General features: G+C 49.2%; 1 protein-coding gene across 1 annotated transcript in view; it reads right to left on the reverse strand.

Moving 5' to 3' along the window:
• ATRNL1 (attractin like 1) overlaps positions 1-19,360 on the reverse strand; it is a 130,032-nt gene that overhangs the window by 14,927 nt on the left and 95,745 nt on the right. The window contains exons 12-16 of the mRNA XM_044299757.1: positions 18,960-19,171; positions 18,667-18,785; positions 17,541-17,673; positions 17,289-17,470; positions 8,774-8,987 (exon numbers count right to left, since the gene is read on the reverse strand). Coding sequence (XP_044155692.1) covers positions 8,774-8,987; positions 17,289-17,470; positions 17,541-17,673; positions 18,667-18,785; positions 18,960-19,171 — 860 coding nt within the window. The remainder of the gene's footprint in view (positions 1-8,773; positions 8,988-17,288; positions 17,471-17,540; positions 17,674-18,666; positions 18,786-18,959; positions 19,172-19,360) is intronic.

Below are 19,360 nucleotides of genomic sequence, written 5' to 3' on the forward strand. Positions count from 1 at the left end.
GCAGCGACGGTTCCTGCGTGGACCGGGGTCATATTCCCAGCTGCAGCCTGAGTTCTGAGGACTGGTCCGGGTCGCTCGCCTCCACCGCTGTGATCACAAACGGTGCGGCGTCTAAAATAGCAGAGTGCTTTTCTTTTCTTCCAGGAGCCGCTAAAAATCGTCTCCGAGATCCGAGCGAGTAACGGACTTGTAGCAGATTTAATAAAGCCCTGAGGGACGCAGCACATCACAAAAGGTGAGTGACCCCGGAGGAGGCGGAACACGGAAAATGGACCAAAAGGCAATTTATAGCAAAGCTGAAGAAGCAAGAGATATAATGCACAACCGCTCGCAGCAAGACTCATTATACACACCGCGCCAAAGACACTGCTAACAACATCCAGCACAGCTCTCCAGAGCCCAACACAACGGCGATCACAAGATGGAGGGCAAGACAGCCACCGCAGGGTTAAAACCACAAATAACCGGAACAGAGCTTAAATGAGAATTCTACCATTCTACACCCTTATAACAGGCCGAGTGTTTCACTACCTTACCATCTGCAAGATCTCCAGAGCTGAACTCACTATTCTGCTGGTGCAGTCACTGTGTACATACATAACTTATCCTGTCCTGATCCTCAGTTACATCCTGTATTATACTCCAGAGCTGCACTCACTATTCTGCTGGTGCAGTCACTGTGTACATACATAACTTATCCTGTCCTGATCCTCAGTTACATCCTGTATTATACTCCAGAGCTGCACTCACTATTCTGCTGGTGCAGTCACTGTGTACATACATTACTTATCCTGTCCTGATCCTGAGTTACATCCTGCATTATACTCCAGAGCTGCACTCACTATTCTGCTGGTGCAGTCACTGTGTACATACATTACTTATCCTGTACTGATCCTGAGTTACATCCTGTATTATACTCCAGAGCTGCACTCACTATTCTGCTGGTGCAGTCACTGTGTACATATATTACTTATTCTGTACTGATTCTGAGTTACATCCTGTATTATACTTCAGAGCTGAACTCACTATTCTGCTGGTGCAGTCACTGTGTACATACATTACTTATCCTGTACTGATCCTGAGTTACATCCTGTATTATACTCCAGAGCTGCACTCACTATTCTGCTGGTGCAGTCACTGTGTACATACATAACTTATCCTGTCCTGATCCTGAGTTACATCCTGTATTATACTCCAGAGCTGCACTCACTATTCTGCTGGTGCAGTCACTGTGTACATACATTACTTATCCTGTACTGATCCTGAGTTACATCCTGTATTATACTCCAGAGCTGCACTCACTATTCTGCTGGTGCAGTCACTATGTACATACATTACTTATCCTGTACTGATCCTGAGTTACATCCTGTATTATACTCCAGAGCTGCACTCACTATTCTGCTGGTGCAGTCACTATGTACATACATTACTTATCCTGTACTGACCCTGAGTTACATCCTGTATTATACTCCAGAGCTGCACTCACTATTCTGCTGGTGCAGTCACTGTGTACATACATTACTTATCCTGTACTGATCCTCAGTTACATCCTGTATTATACTCCAGAGCTGCACTCACTATTCTGCTGGTGCAGTCACTGTGTACATACATTACTTATCCTGTACTGATCCTGAGTTACATCCTGTATTATACTCCAGAGCTGCACTCACTATTCTGCTGGTGCAGTCACTGTGTACATACATTACTTATCCTGTACTGATCCTGAGTTACATCCTGTATTATACTCCAGAGCTGCACTCACTATTCTGCTGGTGCAGTCACTGTGTACATACATTACTTATCCTGTACTGATCCTGAGTTACATCCTGTATTATACTCCAGAGCTGCACTCACTATTCTGCTGGAGCAGTCACTATGTACATACATTACTTATCCTGTACTGATCCTCAGTTACATCCTGTATTATACTCCAGAGCTGCACTCACTATTCTGCTGGTGCAGTCACTGTGTACATACATTACTTATCCTGTACTGATCCTCAGTTACATCCTGTATTATACTCCAGAGCTGCACTCACTATTCTGCTGGTGCAGTCACTGTGTACATACATTACTTATCCTGTACTGATCCTCAGTTACATCCTGTATTATACTCCAGAGCTGCACTCACTATTCTGCTGGTGCAGTCACTGTGTACATACATTACTTATCCTGTACTGATCCTGAGTTTTACAGCCAGACACGGAGGCTCCTATTGCTTTCTCCTTCTTTACTGTTTCACCAATAGCAGCAAAGAGAAAAAATTTACATACAGGAAATGACCACAGTAACCAAGGTCCCTCCCCTATGGCCCCTATAATAGGCCGCTCTTCCTCTGGACCTTCCTCTTTCCTTGCTGCTGCCACCAGTTAAGTGCACCTTTACCTATAGTTTCTGTTGTTTTTCTATATGGTTTGTGTTTATGTTGATCCTTTGTGCTGCTCCAACCCAGGGTGACTAACCCTTGCTGGCAGCGCTCCCTTGGGGGTTTCTGCCCGCTTATTACCTTTGTGGGCTTTCTATTTCCCCTGCGCTTGGTTGTATTCCCCATTTGGCGCTTCCCTGCGTTCCTTTTATCTGACTGCTGCGTTTTCCCGATTCTCGGCGGGGGCCGCTCATTGCGGCGTTCCCTCTGTTTTACCTGCTCGGTCCCCACGCTTTCCTCGGCGTTTGGGGGTGGGGCCTTCTTCCCCTCGCTTCTGCGGCGCCATTCCTGTGAGCGCCTTCAGTAGCTCTGCCGGCCGCGAGATCTCGGCGGCCATTTTGGTGTCGATTGTACCGCGATTCGCAGGCTTTTTGTCTGGTTTCCTGTTCCCTCTGCGCTTCCGGCCACTGAGTGTCTCCCCGGTCTCCGGCTCCTGCGCTCTGCTCCGGTCGGCTGCTCAGGCGTGCGCTTCCACTGTGAATTAGCTGCGATTTACCCTGCGATTTTACAGGTTCTATTAGAGCTAGCCCCCAGTGTGCCCTCTATTGCCCGGCCGTATTATTGGGGTATCATGTCTAACCCTACACTTACTCCTACCACAAATGTTCCCCCCTCCTCCCCTGAGGGTCAGAACACCACTGAGGTGGACGCACAGGCGCTTGCCCTGCAGCGCTCTGTGTCTGATGCCATCATGGCAGCCATGGGCTCCATGTCGACTATATTGTCACAAAGCATCACCCAGGCTCTGTCCGCCCAGCCCGCTAGTATGTCTTTACAAGACCCTATTGCTACACCGCAGCCTACCTCTAATGACCCTCCTGTGCCACAGGAGACCTTGACTGGTGCGCATCCTGCCACCCAAGAGATCGTGCATAGTTCACGAAAAAGGGCCTCTTCCCGCCAGGCAGAACGGGCGCGGACATGGAAGTGCGCTAGAGCACAATCACCTGATATGTCTGACTCAGGGTCCCTCAGTATCCGCTACTGCGGCCTCCTCTGCCAAGGACGTAGCGTCCTCATCTAACGTTACCCGATCGGAGGCTTTGCTAGATACATCAGGCGAACCGATGTTCGACCCTGAGACCTTGCATCACCCTCGTTCGGCGGAGTGGCTTCCCACTGACCATGTGGGGGCTTATTTAGAACACTGGGTGCATCACCCTCTGAGCCGTGAGACACGGAACAAACTTAGGGCCGAGTGTCCCAGACCACTAGTCCCCAACAAAGTATGTGACACTCCTGTTGTGGATCCCAAGATGTCACAATTCCTGGCCAAGACTGGCTGGAACCCAAAAAAGGGCCTGGATTCAGCTCTGCGCAGCTGCCAGGATAAGGTTTTAGATATCTTTGGCCCGCTAGCCAAGATTTTTGAATTGGCCGAGGCGGCTAGAAATGAGGGCTCCCCAATAGATCCCGAAGAATTGCGGGGTTGGACCCAAAGGGCAATCTGTATTGCCGGTAACGCCAATACTTCCTTGGCAATTGAGAGGCGCAAAGCCATCTTGTTTAAAATAGAGCCCAAATTGGCGACTTTGGCACTCACAGAGGCGGGTAAGGACGCCCAGGGTCTCCTTTTCGGCGATTCCTTTATTAAGGATATGGGCCGATTCGTGGGTACCTTTACCGCGCTTGACAAAGCACAGGCCTCTATGCGCAGGGTATTCCAGGGAAGGGTCTCTCATCGGGCCGGCAGTAGCAGGGGCCGCCTGTCCGGCCGTGCAAACTTTCAGGCCCGTGGCGCGAGCAGTGGTTCCAGTGGACAGCGACCTCCCTTCCAGGACCAGCGCAACCCTTACCCTTCTTCTCTACAAGAGGAGGCCAGTGGCGATCTCGCTCCTTCAGAGGCAACCCCAGCTCTCGCAGACCCTTGGGTAAGTCTTCCCCAGATTGGGGATTCTATGGTCCCTTGTGTAGGGGGCAGTCTCCAACTTTTTTCTCATGCTTGGGGCCTCATCACCTCAGATCCATGGGTACTGACCACGGTCAGGGGATTTCACATAGAGCTCACGGGGTCCCCTTGCCTGGTTCCCTCCCCTCCGCCTGTACCGCTGTCGCGCCCAGATTGCGCTCTGGTAGACGTGGAGCTGTGCTCTCTCAGGCAAAAACAGGCGATAGAACGAGCACCTCCTTCTGGGTGGGGTGTGATCAGCAATATTTTTCTCGTCCAGAAAAAAGGGGGTCAGATGAGACCTGTCATCAACCTTCGCGCTCTGAATACGGTGGTACGCTACCGTCATTTCAAGATGGAGGGGATCCACCTCCTTCGAGACCTGTTAGTTCCTGGGGACTGGATGGTAAAGCTGGATCTAAAAGATGCTTACCTGACGGTCCCAGTGGCCACTCATTCCAGGGATCTGCTCCAGTTCTGGTGGAGAGGAGAGATTTGGAGGTTCACCTGTCTCCCATTCGGGCTGTCTTCAGCTCCTTGGTGTTTCACCAAGCTGCTGCGTCCAGTCGTGTCATGGTTGAGGACTCAGGGCGTACGTCTCATCATTTACCTGGACGACATCCTACTGATGCACGAGTCCAGTGTGGGATTGCTGGAACATCTACAGTGGACAGCGGACCTGCTGTCGGATCTCGGTTTCCTCCTCAAGAAGGAGAAGTCATGCCTCATCCCATCTCAGAGGATGGAGTTCCTGGGCTTCATGGTGGATTCGCTCTCGGAGTCCCTCAGTCTTCCGATGGCGAAGTTGCGGGCGATTCGCAAGGAGTTGAAACATGCTCTTCTCATTCCCCACCTCTCGTTACGTCACCTGGCTCGCATCATCGGTCTGTTAGCTTCATCGATTCAGGCTGTGTTTCCGGCCCCGTTGCACTACCGTGCTCTCCAGCGACTGAAGATCGCCCATCTTCGGACCGGTGCCTCCTTTGCGGACGCGGTGGTTCTGGACTCGGAAGCCCGAGAGGAGTTGAGCTGGTGGATCGCCAATCTGGAGGCGTGGAACGGCAGAGCGATCTTCGGATTTCTGCCGGAGTTGACCATCGAGTCGGATGCGAGCCTCCAGGGCTAAGGCGCCCATTGCAATGGAGTCTCCACGGGGGGAGCCTGGTCGGCGGAGGAATCCCTCCTCCACATCAATGCCTTGGAGCTCCTAGCCGGTTCGTTTGCAGCGAGGAGCTTCTCCAACGGGATCGCCAACGCTTGCATCAGACTGCGGATGGACAATATCTCGGCGGTCCGGTATGTCAACCGATTGGTAGGTACTCACTCGGCAACCTTGGCTCGGTTAGCCAAGGATTTTTGGTCGTTTTGCTTGTCCAGGGACATCATGGTGCAGGCGGAATACTTACCGCGGCTCAGCAACGTTCGTGCGGATTGGAACTTGCGCTACCTGTCGGACGGCAGCAATTGCCAGTTGGATCCGGAGGTGTTCTCAGCGATTTCGGATATATGGGGTCCGATGTCTGTCGATCTCTTTGCTTCTCGGCTCAACAGGCAACTCACCCGGTTTTTCAGCTGGCGTCCAGATCCGGAAGCAGTGGCGGTGGATGCGTTTCTCCAAGATTGGTCGGTATCCCGCCTTTACGCTTTTCCTCCTTTCTCGATGATTCCGAGTACGCTCCTTCAGGTTCAACGTCATCTGGTGGACTTGGTGTTGGTGGTTCCGTTCTGGGGGTCTCAAGTCTGGTTCCCTTCGTTGCTGAGGATCCTAGTGGAGATACCTCTTCTTCTCCCGACCAGTCCGGATCTCCTGCGCAACCCTCAGGGTCTGCACCACCCACTTCTCCTCGACGGATCCCTATGGCTGCTGGCGTGCCGGATCTCCGGACACCTGGAGCTGACGATGGCATTTCGGAAGCGACTCGACAGTTACTGGACAACGCATGGGCTCCCGGCACCAGAAAGTCTTACCGGGCAGCCTTGAGAACTTGGGCTAACTGGTGCGTGGAACGGGACTTGGATCCCGTTTCGGCGCCTGTAGCTCACCTGCTACAGTTTCTCACCTCTCTCTTCGAGGCGGGGAAGGCGTATCGGACCATTAACCTTTTCAGGTCCGCTATTTCTTCTACCCATTTAGGTTACGAGGGTGTTCCGGCTGGTCAGCATCCTTCGGTCTCTCGCCTGTTGTGTGGGTCTCGGTTGGCACGTCCTCCTCTGCCTCGTTTTTCCACTACATGGGACGTCTCCCTGGTCCTTTCCTTTTTATCCTCTTGACCGGAGAATTCTGCCCTTTCACTTAGGCAATTGTCCGCTAAATTGTTGGCATTGTTTTGCCTTATTTCTTGCAAGAGGGTCTCGGATGTTAGGGCCCTTGACTATGATGCTCGTTTTTTCACCCCAGAGGGGGTCACCTTTAACATTTCGCATCGCACCAAGACTAGCATCCGGTTTGTCTCCTATCCCAGTTTCACTTACTCTCCGATTTTGTGTCCTGTGGCGTGCCTTAAGGAGTACGAATCCAGGACTTTGGCACATCGTTCTCCCGCCATATCTCAGTTGTTCCTTTCTATCCGACATCCTTTTGGACCGGTTTCTAGCCCTACGTTGGCAAGCTGGCTTAAGTGGGTCATGTCGTTAGCGGGTGTTGACACTTCTGTCTTCACGGCCCATTCTGCGCGTGGGGCCTCTGCCACCGCCTTGGCGGTTTCAGGGGCCAGATTGGAGGATGTTATGCGTCTGGCTGATTGGTCTAATGTTACCACGTTCAGGGAGTTCTATTTCCGTCCTCCACCTAATTTATTTTCTTCCATTGACAGGCTTTGAACTTGCAATACGAAGCCTCCGTGTCTTGCTGTAAAACTAAATGATTTTCCTATTTCATGACGTAAAGTCAGAGTTTTATTAAAGACACGGAGGCGAGTATTGCCCACCCTGGTTCCCTCCCTTGGGGCTCCTCGCGGTTTTTTGTTACAGGGGTAGTTTATTATTGCCTCATTGTATGATAGATCTTTTTAAGATTTTTATTGTTATTGTCATTATTGTTATAATATTTATTTAGTTGCCATCATCTTTCATGTTATTTATTCAGATTTATATTGTTTTCAGTCCTTTAATCCCTAATGGGTCGATTTGAGTAAAGGGATTCTGGACTTTCTGGTCCTGACATGTTTGTTTCACCTGGGCCTATGGTCTGTTCTCTTTTTCAGGATGAAGCTCTTTCCATTCTAAGAAGCCGTGTTCCCGGTTGATGTCTATACTACAGTTGGGCCAGGTTGGCTAGCTGAATACGCTTCGTTGGCGTTGGACTTATCCGTTCCAGTCACAGTTTGGAGTTATCGTTGGGGTGTTCGTGATGTTGGCACCAGGTTCTCAAAGAAAGAGGAAGGTCCAGAGGAAGAGCGGCCTATTATAGGGGCCATAGGGCAGGGACCTTGGTTACTATGGTTGTTTCCTGTATGTACATTTTTTCTCTTTGCTGCTATTGGTGGACAGTAAAGAAGGAGAAAGCAATAGGAGCCTCCGTGTCTTTAATAAAACTATGACTTTACGTCGTAGACTAGGAAAATCATTGAGTTACATCCTGCATTATTCTCCAGAGCTGCACTCACTATTCTGCTGGTGCAGTCACTGTGCACATACATTACTTATCCTGTACTGATCCTGAGTTACATCCTGTATTATACTCCAGAGCTGCACTCACTATTCTGCTGGTGCAGTCACTGTGTACATACATTACTTATCCTGTACTGATCCTGAGTTACATCCTGTATTATACTCCAGAGCTGCACTCACTATTCTGCTGGTGCAGTCACTGTGTACATACATTACTTATCCTGTACTGATCCTGAGTTACATCCTGTATTATACTCCAGAGCTGCGCTCACTATTCTGCTGGTGCAGTCACTGTGTACATACATTACTTATCCTGTACTGATCCTGAGTTACATCCTGTATTATACTCCAGAGCTGCACTCACTATTCTGCTGGTGGAGTCACTGGGTACATACATTACTTATCCTGTACTGATCCTGAGTTACATCCTGTATTATACTCCAGAGCTGCGCTCACTATTCTGCTGGCTGCTGTAGAATGGACCCGATTCTGCTACCAGTCTACAAGGCTCTGCACTATTCTGCACCGTCACCCCCATCCTGGTCACAAATATCTCCGCTCCCTCCTGTTGTCAGCCAGCTACCCACAATGCCTCACTTTATATCCGTATTGGCTGGTGACGGGTTCACTTATTTATATTCCGCTGGTGAACACACAGGCCGACCTCCTGGACTACACAGAGCCATGTATGTATTAGGTCGCTGTGGCCGGTCCGTTTCCGGGCCGCAGGTCCTTCAGCTGCGCTCTCCATGGTCACACCTATCACCTGTGGGCTTTGTACACATGTGGCTGTTTATAGAGATGGCGGTATAGTATAATAGAGACTCTCCACCATGGGCGTATATCACCTACCTACTGGCTTCTCGCACACCAGGCCGTCCGTCATGGCAGTGCAGGGATTCACCTTCAGTCCTGCCACCTCTGCCCTCTCCAGGTAGGCACAGAACCCTGAGTCACTGGGCTCACCCGGGAGCCACTGCAGGGTGGTGTTAGTGAATGGGCACATGTCCTCCCAGCCCCAGTACGAGACATTGATCTTCCGCAACCCGACCCACGGGGAGAGCTTCTGTAATCGAGAAGAAAGGAGACATGTGACACAAGATATAAGAGATATTACACAGCAGTGACATCACTGCCCTAAAGATATCAGTTATACAGGAGGTGACATCACCGCTCTCCAGATATCAGTTATATTATACAGGAGGTGACATCACCGCTCTCCAGATATCAGTTATATTATACAGGAGGTGACATCACCGCTCTCCAGATATTAGTTATATTATACAGGAGGTGACATCACCGCTCTCCAGATATCGGTTATATTATACAGGAGGTGACATCACCGCTCTCCAGATATCAGTTATATTATACAGGAGGTGACATCACCGCTCTCCAGATATCAGTTATATTATACAGGAGGTGACATCACCGCTCTCCAGATATCAGTTATATTATACAGGAGGTGACATCACCGCTCTCCAGATATCAGTTATATTATACAGGAGGTGACATCACTGCTCTCCAGATATCAGTTATATTATACAGGAGGTGACATCACCACTCTCCAGATATCAGTTATACTATACAGGAGGTGACATCACTGCCCTAAAGATATTAGTTATATTATACAGGAGGTGACATCACTGCTCTCCAGATATCAGTTATATTATACAGGAGGTGACATCACCGCTCTGCAGATATCAGGTATATTATACAGGAGGTGACATCACCGCTCTCCAGATATCAGTTATATTATACAGGAGGTGACATCACTGCCCTAAAGATATTAGTTATATTATACAGGAGGTGACATCACCGCTCTCCAGATATCAGTTATATTATACAGGAGGTGACCTCACCGCTCTCCAGATATCAGTTATATTATACAGGAGGTGACATCACTGCCCTAAAGATATTAGTTATATTATACAGGAGGTGACATCACTGCTCTCCAGATATCAGTTATATTATACAGGAGGTGACCTCACCGCTCTCCAGATATCAGTTATATTATACAGGAGGTGACATCACCACTCTCCAGATATCAGTTATATTATACAGGAGGTGACATCACTGCTCTGCAGATATCCGTTATATTATACAGGAGGGGACATCACTGCTCTGCAGATATCCGTTATATTATACAGGAGGGGACATCACTGCTCTCCAGATATCAGTTATATTATACAGGAGGTGACATCACCGCTCTCCAGATATCAGTTATATTATACAGGAGGTGACATCACTGTTCTCCAGATATCAGTTATATTATACAGGAGGTGACATCACCGCTCTCCAGATATCAGTGATATTATACAGGAGGTGACATCACTACTCTGCAGATATCCGTTATATTATACAGGAGGGGACATCACTGCTCTCCAGATATCAGTTATATTATACAGGAGGTGACCTCACCGCTCTCCAGATATCAGTTATATTATACAGGAGGTGACATCACCACTCTCCAGATATCAGTTATATTATACAGGAGGTGACATCACTGCCCTAAAGATATTAGTTATATTATACAGGAGGTGACATCACTGCTCTCCAGATATCAGTTATATTATACAGGAGGTGACCTCACCGCTCTCCAGATATCAGTTATATTATACAGGAGGTGACATCACCGCTCTGCAGATATCAGTTATATTATACAGGAGGTGACATCACCGCTCTCCAGATATCAGTTATATTATACAGGAGGTGACATCACCGCTATCCAGATATCAGTTATATTATACAGGAGGTGACATCACCGCTCTCCAGATATCAGTTATATTATACAGGAGGTGACATCACCGCTATCCAGATATCAGTTATATTATACAGGAGGTGACATCACCGCTCTCCAGATATCAGTTATATTATGCAGGAGGTGACATCACCACTCTCCAGATATCAGGTATATTATACAGGAGGTGACATCACCGCTCTCCAGATATCAGTTATATTATACAGGAGGTGACATCACCACTCTCCAGATATCAGTTATATTATACAGGAGGTGACATCACTGCTCTCCAGATATCAGTTATATTATACAGGAGGTGACATCACCGCTCTCCAGATATCAGTTATATTATACAGGAGGTGACATCACCGCTCTCCAGATATCAGTTATATTATACAGGAGGTGACATCACCGCTCTCCAGATATCAGTTATATTACACAGGAGGTGACATCATCGCTCTCCAGATATCAGTGATATTATACAGGAGGTGACATCACCGCTCTCCAGATATCAGTTATATTATACAGGAGGTGACATCACTGCCCTAAAGATATTAGTTATATTATACAGGAGGTGACATCACCACTCTCCAGATATCAGTTATATTATACAGGAGGTGACATCACTGCTCTGCAGATATTGGTTATATATTATACAGGAGGTGACATCACTGCTCTGCAGATATTGGTTATATATTATACAGGAGGTGACATCACTGCTCTGCAGATATTGGTTATATATTATACAGGAGGTGACATCACTGCTCTGCAGATATCGGTTATATATCATACAGGAGGTGACATCACCGCTCTGCAGATATCGGTTATATATCATACAGGAGGTGACATCACTGCTCTGCAGATATCGGTTATATATTATACAGGAGGTGACATCACCGCTCTGCAGATATCGGTTATATATTATACAGGAGGTGACATCACCGCTCTGCAGATATCGGTTATATATTATACAGGAGGTGACATCACCGCTCTCCAGATATTGGTTATATATTATACAGGAGGTGACATCACTGCTCTGCAGATATCGGTTATAAAGTATATCATACAGGAGGTGACATCACCGCTCTGCAGATATCGGTTATATATTATACAGGAGGTGACATCACTGCTCTGCAGATATCGGTTATATATTATACAGGAGGTGACATCACCGCTCTGCAGATATCGGTTATATATTATACAGGAGGTGACATCACCGCTCTGCAGATATCGGTTATATATTATACAGGAGGTGACATCACCGCTCTCCAGATATCAGTTATATTATACAGGAGGTGACATCACCGCTCTCCAGATATCAGTTATATTATACAGGAGGTGACATCACCGCTCTCCAGATATCAGTTATATTATACAGGAGGTGACATCACCGCTCTCCAGATATCAGTTATATTATACAGGAGGTGACATCACCGCTCTCCAGATATCAGTTATATTACACAGGAGGTGACATCATCGCTCTCCAGATATCAGTGATATTATACAGGAGGTGACATCACCGCTCTCCAGATATCAGTTATATTATACAGGAGGTGACATCACTGCCCTAAAGATATTAGTTATATTATACAGGAGGTGACATCACCACTCTCCAGATATCAGTTATATTATACAGGAGGTGACATCACTGCTCTGCAGATATTGGTTATATATTATACAGGAGGTGACATCACTGCTCTGCAGATATTGGTTATATATTATACAGGAGGTGACATCACTGCTCTGCAGATATTGGTTATATATTATACAGGAGGTGACATCACTGCTCTGCAGATATCGGTTATATATCATACAGGAGGTGACATCACCGCTCTGCAGATATCGGTTATATATCATACAGGAGGTGACATCACTGCTCTGCAGATATCGGTTATATATTATACAGGAGGTGACATCACCGCTCTGCAGATATCGGTTATATATTATACAGGAGGTGACATCACCGCTCTGCAGATATCGGTTATATATTATACAGGAGGTGACATCACCGCTCTCCAGATATTGGTTATATATTATACAGGAGGTGACATCACTGCTCTGCAGATATCGGTTATACAGTATATCATACAGGAGGTGACATCACCGCTCTGCAGATATCGGTTATATATTATACAGGAGGTGACATCACTGCTCTGCAGATATCGGTTATATATTATACAGGAGGTGACATCACCGCTCTGCAGATATCGGTTATATATTATACAGGAGGTGACATCACCGCTCTGCAGATATCGGTTATATATTATACAGGAGGTGACATCACTGCTCTGCAGATATCGGTTATATATCATACAGGAGGTGACATCACTGCTCTGCAGATATCGGTTATATATTATACAGGAGGTGACATCACCGCTCTGCAGATATCGGTTATATATCATACAGGAGGTGACATCACCGCTCTGCAGTGACGGATAGAATATAATTGCAGGCAGTACATATCATACGGCTCTATACATCTCTGCAGTTCATGTTGCAGATAATCAGCTGCTCTTCATGAATATCTCACTTCCTGCTGAGAATCATTTTATCCGGAGAATATTCTGGCGTTCCGTGATTCCGACATGCGGTCTGACATCCCTCTTGGCGAGCGTCGCTGTATCAGTTCCCCGCCGTGCGGATCCTCATTAGGCTCAGTGTATTATTTATGTGATAATTTCATTTCTAAATTCTTAATAAACTTAAATTCTGTTTTTTTCTAGTGAAGTCGTGAAATGCGAGGACTCGGAGCGCCACGCAAAATGAGACAGAACGCTTCACAGAAATCAGAGTCATAAGGCGATGGGAGAGATGATCTGCTTCTTAAAGGGACAGCGTCACCTGAAAACCCTGCCGAGGAGCGCATCAGCACAACTGAATATGACACGACTCCAATCAGTAATTGGCCCCTAAATGTGCGGTAGTGCGGGGCCCCGTCTGAGTTGTGCCATCTATAAGGCAGGAGCCGGTGTCCGGGAAATGTCGGACTATTTTTCGGTTTCTCTTGCATCAATGCATGTCATTACTTTCATCATTTGTGGGCAATGACTGACTCAGCTTTCCCAGAGATCTGAATGACACAAGCCTAGTCAGGCATTAATATGGAGATCTGTCCCTGTACAAAAAGAACTGTCCTCTGGGAAAGTTGGGTGACAATGACTTTCGGAGCTGTGACCTTATATGCTCTCACCCAGCTTTCCCAGAGTCCTGAATGGTAAAATCCCAGTTATGCTTTGATATGGCATCATGGGATATGTCCTCCGCAGACTTGGCATCTTGGAAAGCTGGGTGACATTCACTACCGAAGCTTTAATGGCAGCTTCATATGTTGTCACCCAGCTTTCCCAGGGGCCGGAATGACGGTATTCTAGAAATGAACTGATATGGGGCCTAGGGACTTGGAAGCAGGAAAAGCTGGGTGATGTCCACCTTTGGAGCTGTGACGGCAGACACACTGCGACTGCGACTCAGCTTTCCCGGACTCCTGAATTACAAACTCCTTTTTATACATTGCTACAGGCAAGTGGGATATGACATTATATAACAAGTCAGCTTTCCCAGATTCCTGAATGACCAATGGAAAACCAATATGGCAGCCATCTCTGGCACATGAATAGTCACCCAGCTTTCCCAGACTCCTCATACGCACGCATCCCTCTCTGCCACCATGGAGCAGCAGGGCATTGTGGGTAGGACCCAGAAAGTGACCGTGAAGACGCGGCACTTCCTCTCCTCTCAGGGCTGCCTGCCAACATCCAGGCGCATGGGCAGCCGCTGCCGCCACGGCGATTTCCGGAATATTCCCGTCAACTGGCCTTGTTCACAGTGTGAGGCTGCGGATAATAACGTCCATTTGCTGCGGTTGTAAATTGTGCGTTAACGACTTTCTCTGCGGATCGGCCCCTGCCGACCGCAAACTGTCATCTGCTCTATCAGCAGTGTCATCCGAGCAGATGAGGACGACAGACGAGCGCCATGAATCATTTATAGGGACGCCGGGGCTTATTAGTGGGGGTCAGTGAGGATCTTACTGGAACAATGAATTTTCCTTCATGAGACTCAGAGCCTGGTGACCAGAGATCAGCAGCGCCCTGAGACGCCCCTTATCTACAGACTCCTGCTCTCCATATATAAAAAGCTGTGCCGTGGTTGGTAAAAAGGCTTTTTAGCAGAGGGGGGGGAGCACCACAAGGGTCCGAGTCACACAGCACGACCACCGAAAAGTGACAGAAATGACAGAGTGATGAAAAGTGTTGTCACATGAAGGCTCGGCGCGATATGTCCCCCGAGTGAAGGAGAACGGACGCCAATCACGTATTACCAGAGCACAGCGCGACAATCACGGACAGTTACAGCATTTAAGAGGCCCATACCCCTTAGAAAGCCATGCAGACCCCCGATTTCAGATGGATCAGATACGTAATATCGGGGCTCCCAAATAAATCCCCCCCACCATGAAGGCAGATATAGGAGGAGTACAATGGGGTCTGGCAAGGACAGAGGGGTCTGGAGAGGACAGAGGAGTCTGGAGAGGACAGAGGAGTCTGGAGAGGACAGAGGAGTCTGGAGAGGACAGAGGAGTCTGGAGAGGACAGAGGGGTCTGGAGGAGGACAGAGGGGTCTGGAGGAGGACAGAGCGGTCTGGAGGAGGACAGAGGGGTCTGGGGGAGGACAGAGGGGTCTGGGGGAGGACAGAGGGGTCTGGGGGAGGACAGAGGAGTCTGGAGAGGACAGAGGGGTCTGGGGGAGGACAGAGGGGTCTGGAGAGGACAGAGGGGTCTGGGGGAGGACAGAGGGGTCTGGGGGAGAACAGAGGGGTCTGGGGGAGGACAGAGGAGTCTGGAGAGGACAGAGGGGTCTGGAGGAGGACAGAGGGGTCTGGAGAGGACAGAGGAGTCTGGAGAGGACAGAGGGGTCTGGAGGAGGACAGAGGGGTCTGGAGGAGGACAGAGGGGTCTGGAGGAGGACAGAGGAGTCTGGAGAGGACAGAGGAGTCTGGAGAGGACAGAGGGGTCTGGAGGAGGACAGAGGGGTCTGGAGGAGGACAGAGGGGTCTGGAGGAGGACAGAGGAGTCTGGAGAGGACAGAGGGGTCTGGAGGAGGACAGAGGGGTCTGGAGGAGGACAGAGGAGTCTGGGGGAGGACAGAGGGGTCTGGGGGAGGACAGAGGGGTCTGGGGGAGGACAGAGGAGTCTGGAGAGGACAGAGGAGTCTGGAGAGGACAGAGGAGTCTGGAGAGAACAGGGGAGTCTTGAGAGGCAGAGGAGTCTGGAGAGAACAGGGGAGTCTGGAGAGGACAGAGGAGTCTGGAGGAGGGGGCAGGGGAGCCTGGAGAGGACAGAGTAGTCTGGAAAAGGGGACAGGGAAGTCTGGAGGAGGGTACAAAAGAGTCTGGAGGAGAGGACAAAGGAGTCTGGAGAGGACAGAGGGGTCTGGAGGAGGGGGCAGGGGAGTCTGGAGGAGGGGACTGAGGAGTCTGGGGAGGACAGAGGTGTCTGGAGAGAATAGAGGGGTCTGGAGGAGGTAGTACAGGAGCCTAGAGGGGACAGGGGAGTTTGGAAGGTGACAGAGGTGTCTGCAGAAGGGATGAAGGAGTCTGGAGGATGGGGCAGAGGAGTCTCGAGACAACATAGATTTCTGGAGGGGGATAGAGAAGTTTGGATGGAACAGAGGAGTCTGGAGGAGGACAGAGGAGTCTGAAGAGGAACTAAAGAGACTGACAGCAGCCTATTCCCCTGGCTTCCTTCGTGCAGGTGTATTTGGTAGTTGTGCAATTTTACCCAGAATACAACTCTCATCTGCTAGAGCGTGGTCAGATGATTGTGCGTCTGTAGTGTGATGATTGTGCGGCTGTAGTGTGATGACTGTTCGGCTGTAGTGTGATGACTGCGCGGCAGTAGTGTGATGACTGCGCGGCTGTAGTGTGATGACTGCGCGGCTGTAGTGTGATGACTGTGCGGCTGTAGTGTGATGACTGTGCGGCTGTAGTGTGATGACTGTGCGGCTGTAGTGTGATGATTGTGCGGCTGTAGTGTGATGATTGTGCGGCTGTAGTGTGATGATTGTGCGGCTGTAGTGTGGTGATTGTGCGGCTGTAGTGTGATGATTGTGCGGCTGTAGTGTGATGATTGTGCGGCTGTAGTGTGATGATTGTGAGGCTGTAGTGTGATAATTGTGAGGCTGTAGTGTGATAATTGTGAGGCTGTAGTGTGATGACTGTGCGGCTGTAGTGTGATGACTGTGTGGCTGTAGTGTGATGATTGTGCGGCTGTAGTGTGATGACTGTGCGGCTGTAGTGTGATGACTGTGCGGCTGTAGTGTGATGACTGTGCGGCTGTAGTGCGATGATTGTGCGGCTGTAGTGCGATGATTGTGCGGCTGTAGTGCGATGATTGTGCGGCTGTAGTGCGATGATTGTGCGGCTGTAGTGCGATGATTGTGCGGCTGTAGTGTGATGACTGTGCGGCTGTAGTGCGATGACTGTGCGGCTGTAGTGTGATGATTGTGCGGCTGTAGTGTGATGACTGTGCGGCTGTAGTGTGATGATTGTGCAGCTGTAGTGTGATGATTGTGCGGCTGTAGTGCGATGACTGTGCGGCTGTAGTGTGCAGCGTTACGTGGTTTTCTCACCTGTACTGTATACTTTTGCATTTCGTCCAGCACGAAGTCCACCTCTTTGGGGGTGGTGAGGGAGGCGAGGCTGCCGCTCAGGTTGTGGCAGTACACCCTGGCATTGTCATGGCTGTCCCGGCTGGAGTTGATGAGCAGACAGGCGTCCCCCACGTGGCTCCATCCTTCTCCACATAGATGAGCTGTGACAAGAGAACGCAGTCAGTACTGCCCGGGGTATCAGGCAGGGTCGGGCAGGCGGCGGGCACTCACCGGGCAGGGCCTGGCACTCCTGCTGCCGCTGGTCCCACTGGCAGTTCAGGTTGAGGGAGCAGCTTTTGCAGCTGGTGAGTTTATTGCAGATCTGCTCGTTCCTCACATAACACTTCACGTAATTCTTCACAGACTGAAAAACGGACAATCAGTCACCAAACACAACGCACCGGGGATTATACAGCGTATATATACTGCCCGGGGTATATGCCGCTGCACCTACAGCGACCAATCTGGAGCTAACTACAACTCCAAGCTGTCCAGGCATGCTAGGAGTTCTAGTTTTGTGCAACAGCTGGGGAACCACAGATTGAAGACCAAGGCTTACTGGAATCCAGTGATCACTGATCATATCAGAGATAAGTGGTGCCAGGGGTCTGTGGTGGCCGCTTATCTCCATAATGCACTTAATATTTTCTCATATTGACCCCATACAGCTGGGTGTTATATGTCAGCGTCACATTCCCCATCCACATTCCCATACTGGCCCAAAAATTCACTTAGGTTCCCGTACGGGGGCATCTATCCGTCCCCCACACATTCTAAAGCCAGAAATTATACCTGCAACTTATACCTACATTTGCAAGATCTCTGCTTTCTGCCACTGAATAGAAAATAAAAATTCACTCTGACATAATATTTCTCACAGCTGAAGGTTTGTTACAGTTGTAGCCCTCTGATCTAAACATCCTGCACTCCAGACTGATACATTTTATCTATAATGATACATTGTAACAGGAGAGAGATTTGTGCCGCTGGTGTGTTTATCACTATACCGATACACTGTAACACATTCTCAGCTGTGAGAATTATCCGTGGACTAAACCTGGGGTTCTCCCAAGATGCTGATGTGAACAGGGTCTTAGACATGCTCAGGTTTTCAGCCTCTGTATGTAAACAAGGACATATTCATTCACTGACAACAAGCTGAGATCTTGAAAATAGTGACAGATTGTGCTACAAGCTGCAGAATTCTGGTTAATATTTATCCAGAGACCCCGCTATTTCTGACAAATGCTGCAGATTGGGGGGGCTCCATGTGCAGTTTGATGAGGGATCCAGTGAAAGTGCCAATTACTTCCTCCCTGGCGCCCCCGCGTCCTCCCTGGCGCCCCCACGTCCTCACCATGCTGCAGTTGCTGCTCAGGGACATGCACTTCTTGTCGTCGCACCACTGGCAGCCGTTGGTGTTGGCGGTGCAGCTGGCGCAGTCCGTGTTCTTGTAGCATCTGTCGTCTGCTGGCGCTGCGGGCGAGGGGTAATAAGGACATGTTATCTTACAAAGTCAGGCAGACGCCTTCAAAGGCAGGCAACAAAATTGTAGCTGCAGCTCTGGGTGTGACTGGAGCATACGCCAAGCTGTAACTCAGGATCAGGATAAGCAAAGTGTATGTGGAGAACTACAAGTGCCATGCTTACCGGACTTGTTGGGACAGTGGGCGCGGAATAGGCTGCTGCTGGCGTGCACGGTCTCCCAGGACACGCAATGACCCTGGTCCCATAGACAGCTGATGCCCCGTATAGCGCTGGTGCACCGCTCCCGAGTGTGAAACGCCTCGCAGCTCGGAGGTTTGTACACCAAGATGTCATTCAGGAGCACGCTGGAGAATCCACCGAATATGAACATGGACCTGACGGGCAAAATCAGCCACCATTACAACGTGGATCAGAGGCACAAAGAGAAAGGATTCTTCACAGTAAAAGCGGTAAACGATACAAATCCATTAACAGATCCTGCAGAGATATCTAAGGAAGGGTGGACATTGCCCAACATTAAAAAGGGAGAGAACAGCCGGAAAACAATCGAGAAAAGGAATTCA

This window comes from Bufo gargarizans, chromosome 6 (genome assembly GCF_014858855.1).
Source record: "Bufo gargarizans isolate SCDJY-AF-19 chromosome 6, ASM1485885v1, whole genome shotgun sequence".
NCBI classification, from domain to species: Eukaryota; Metazoa; Chordata; class Amphibia; order Anura; family Bufonidae; genus Bufo; species Bufo gargarizans.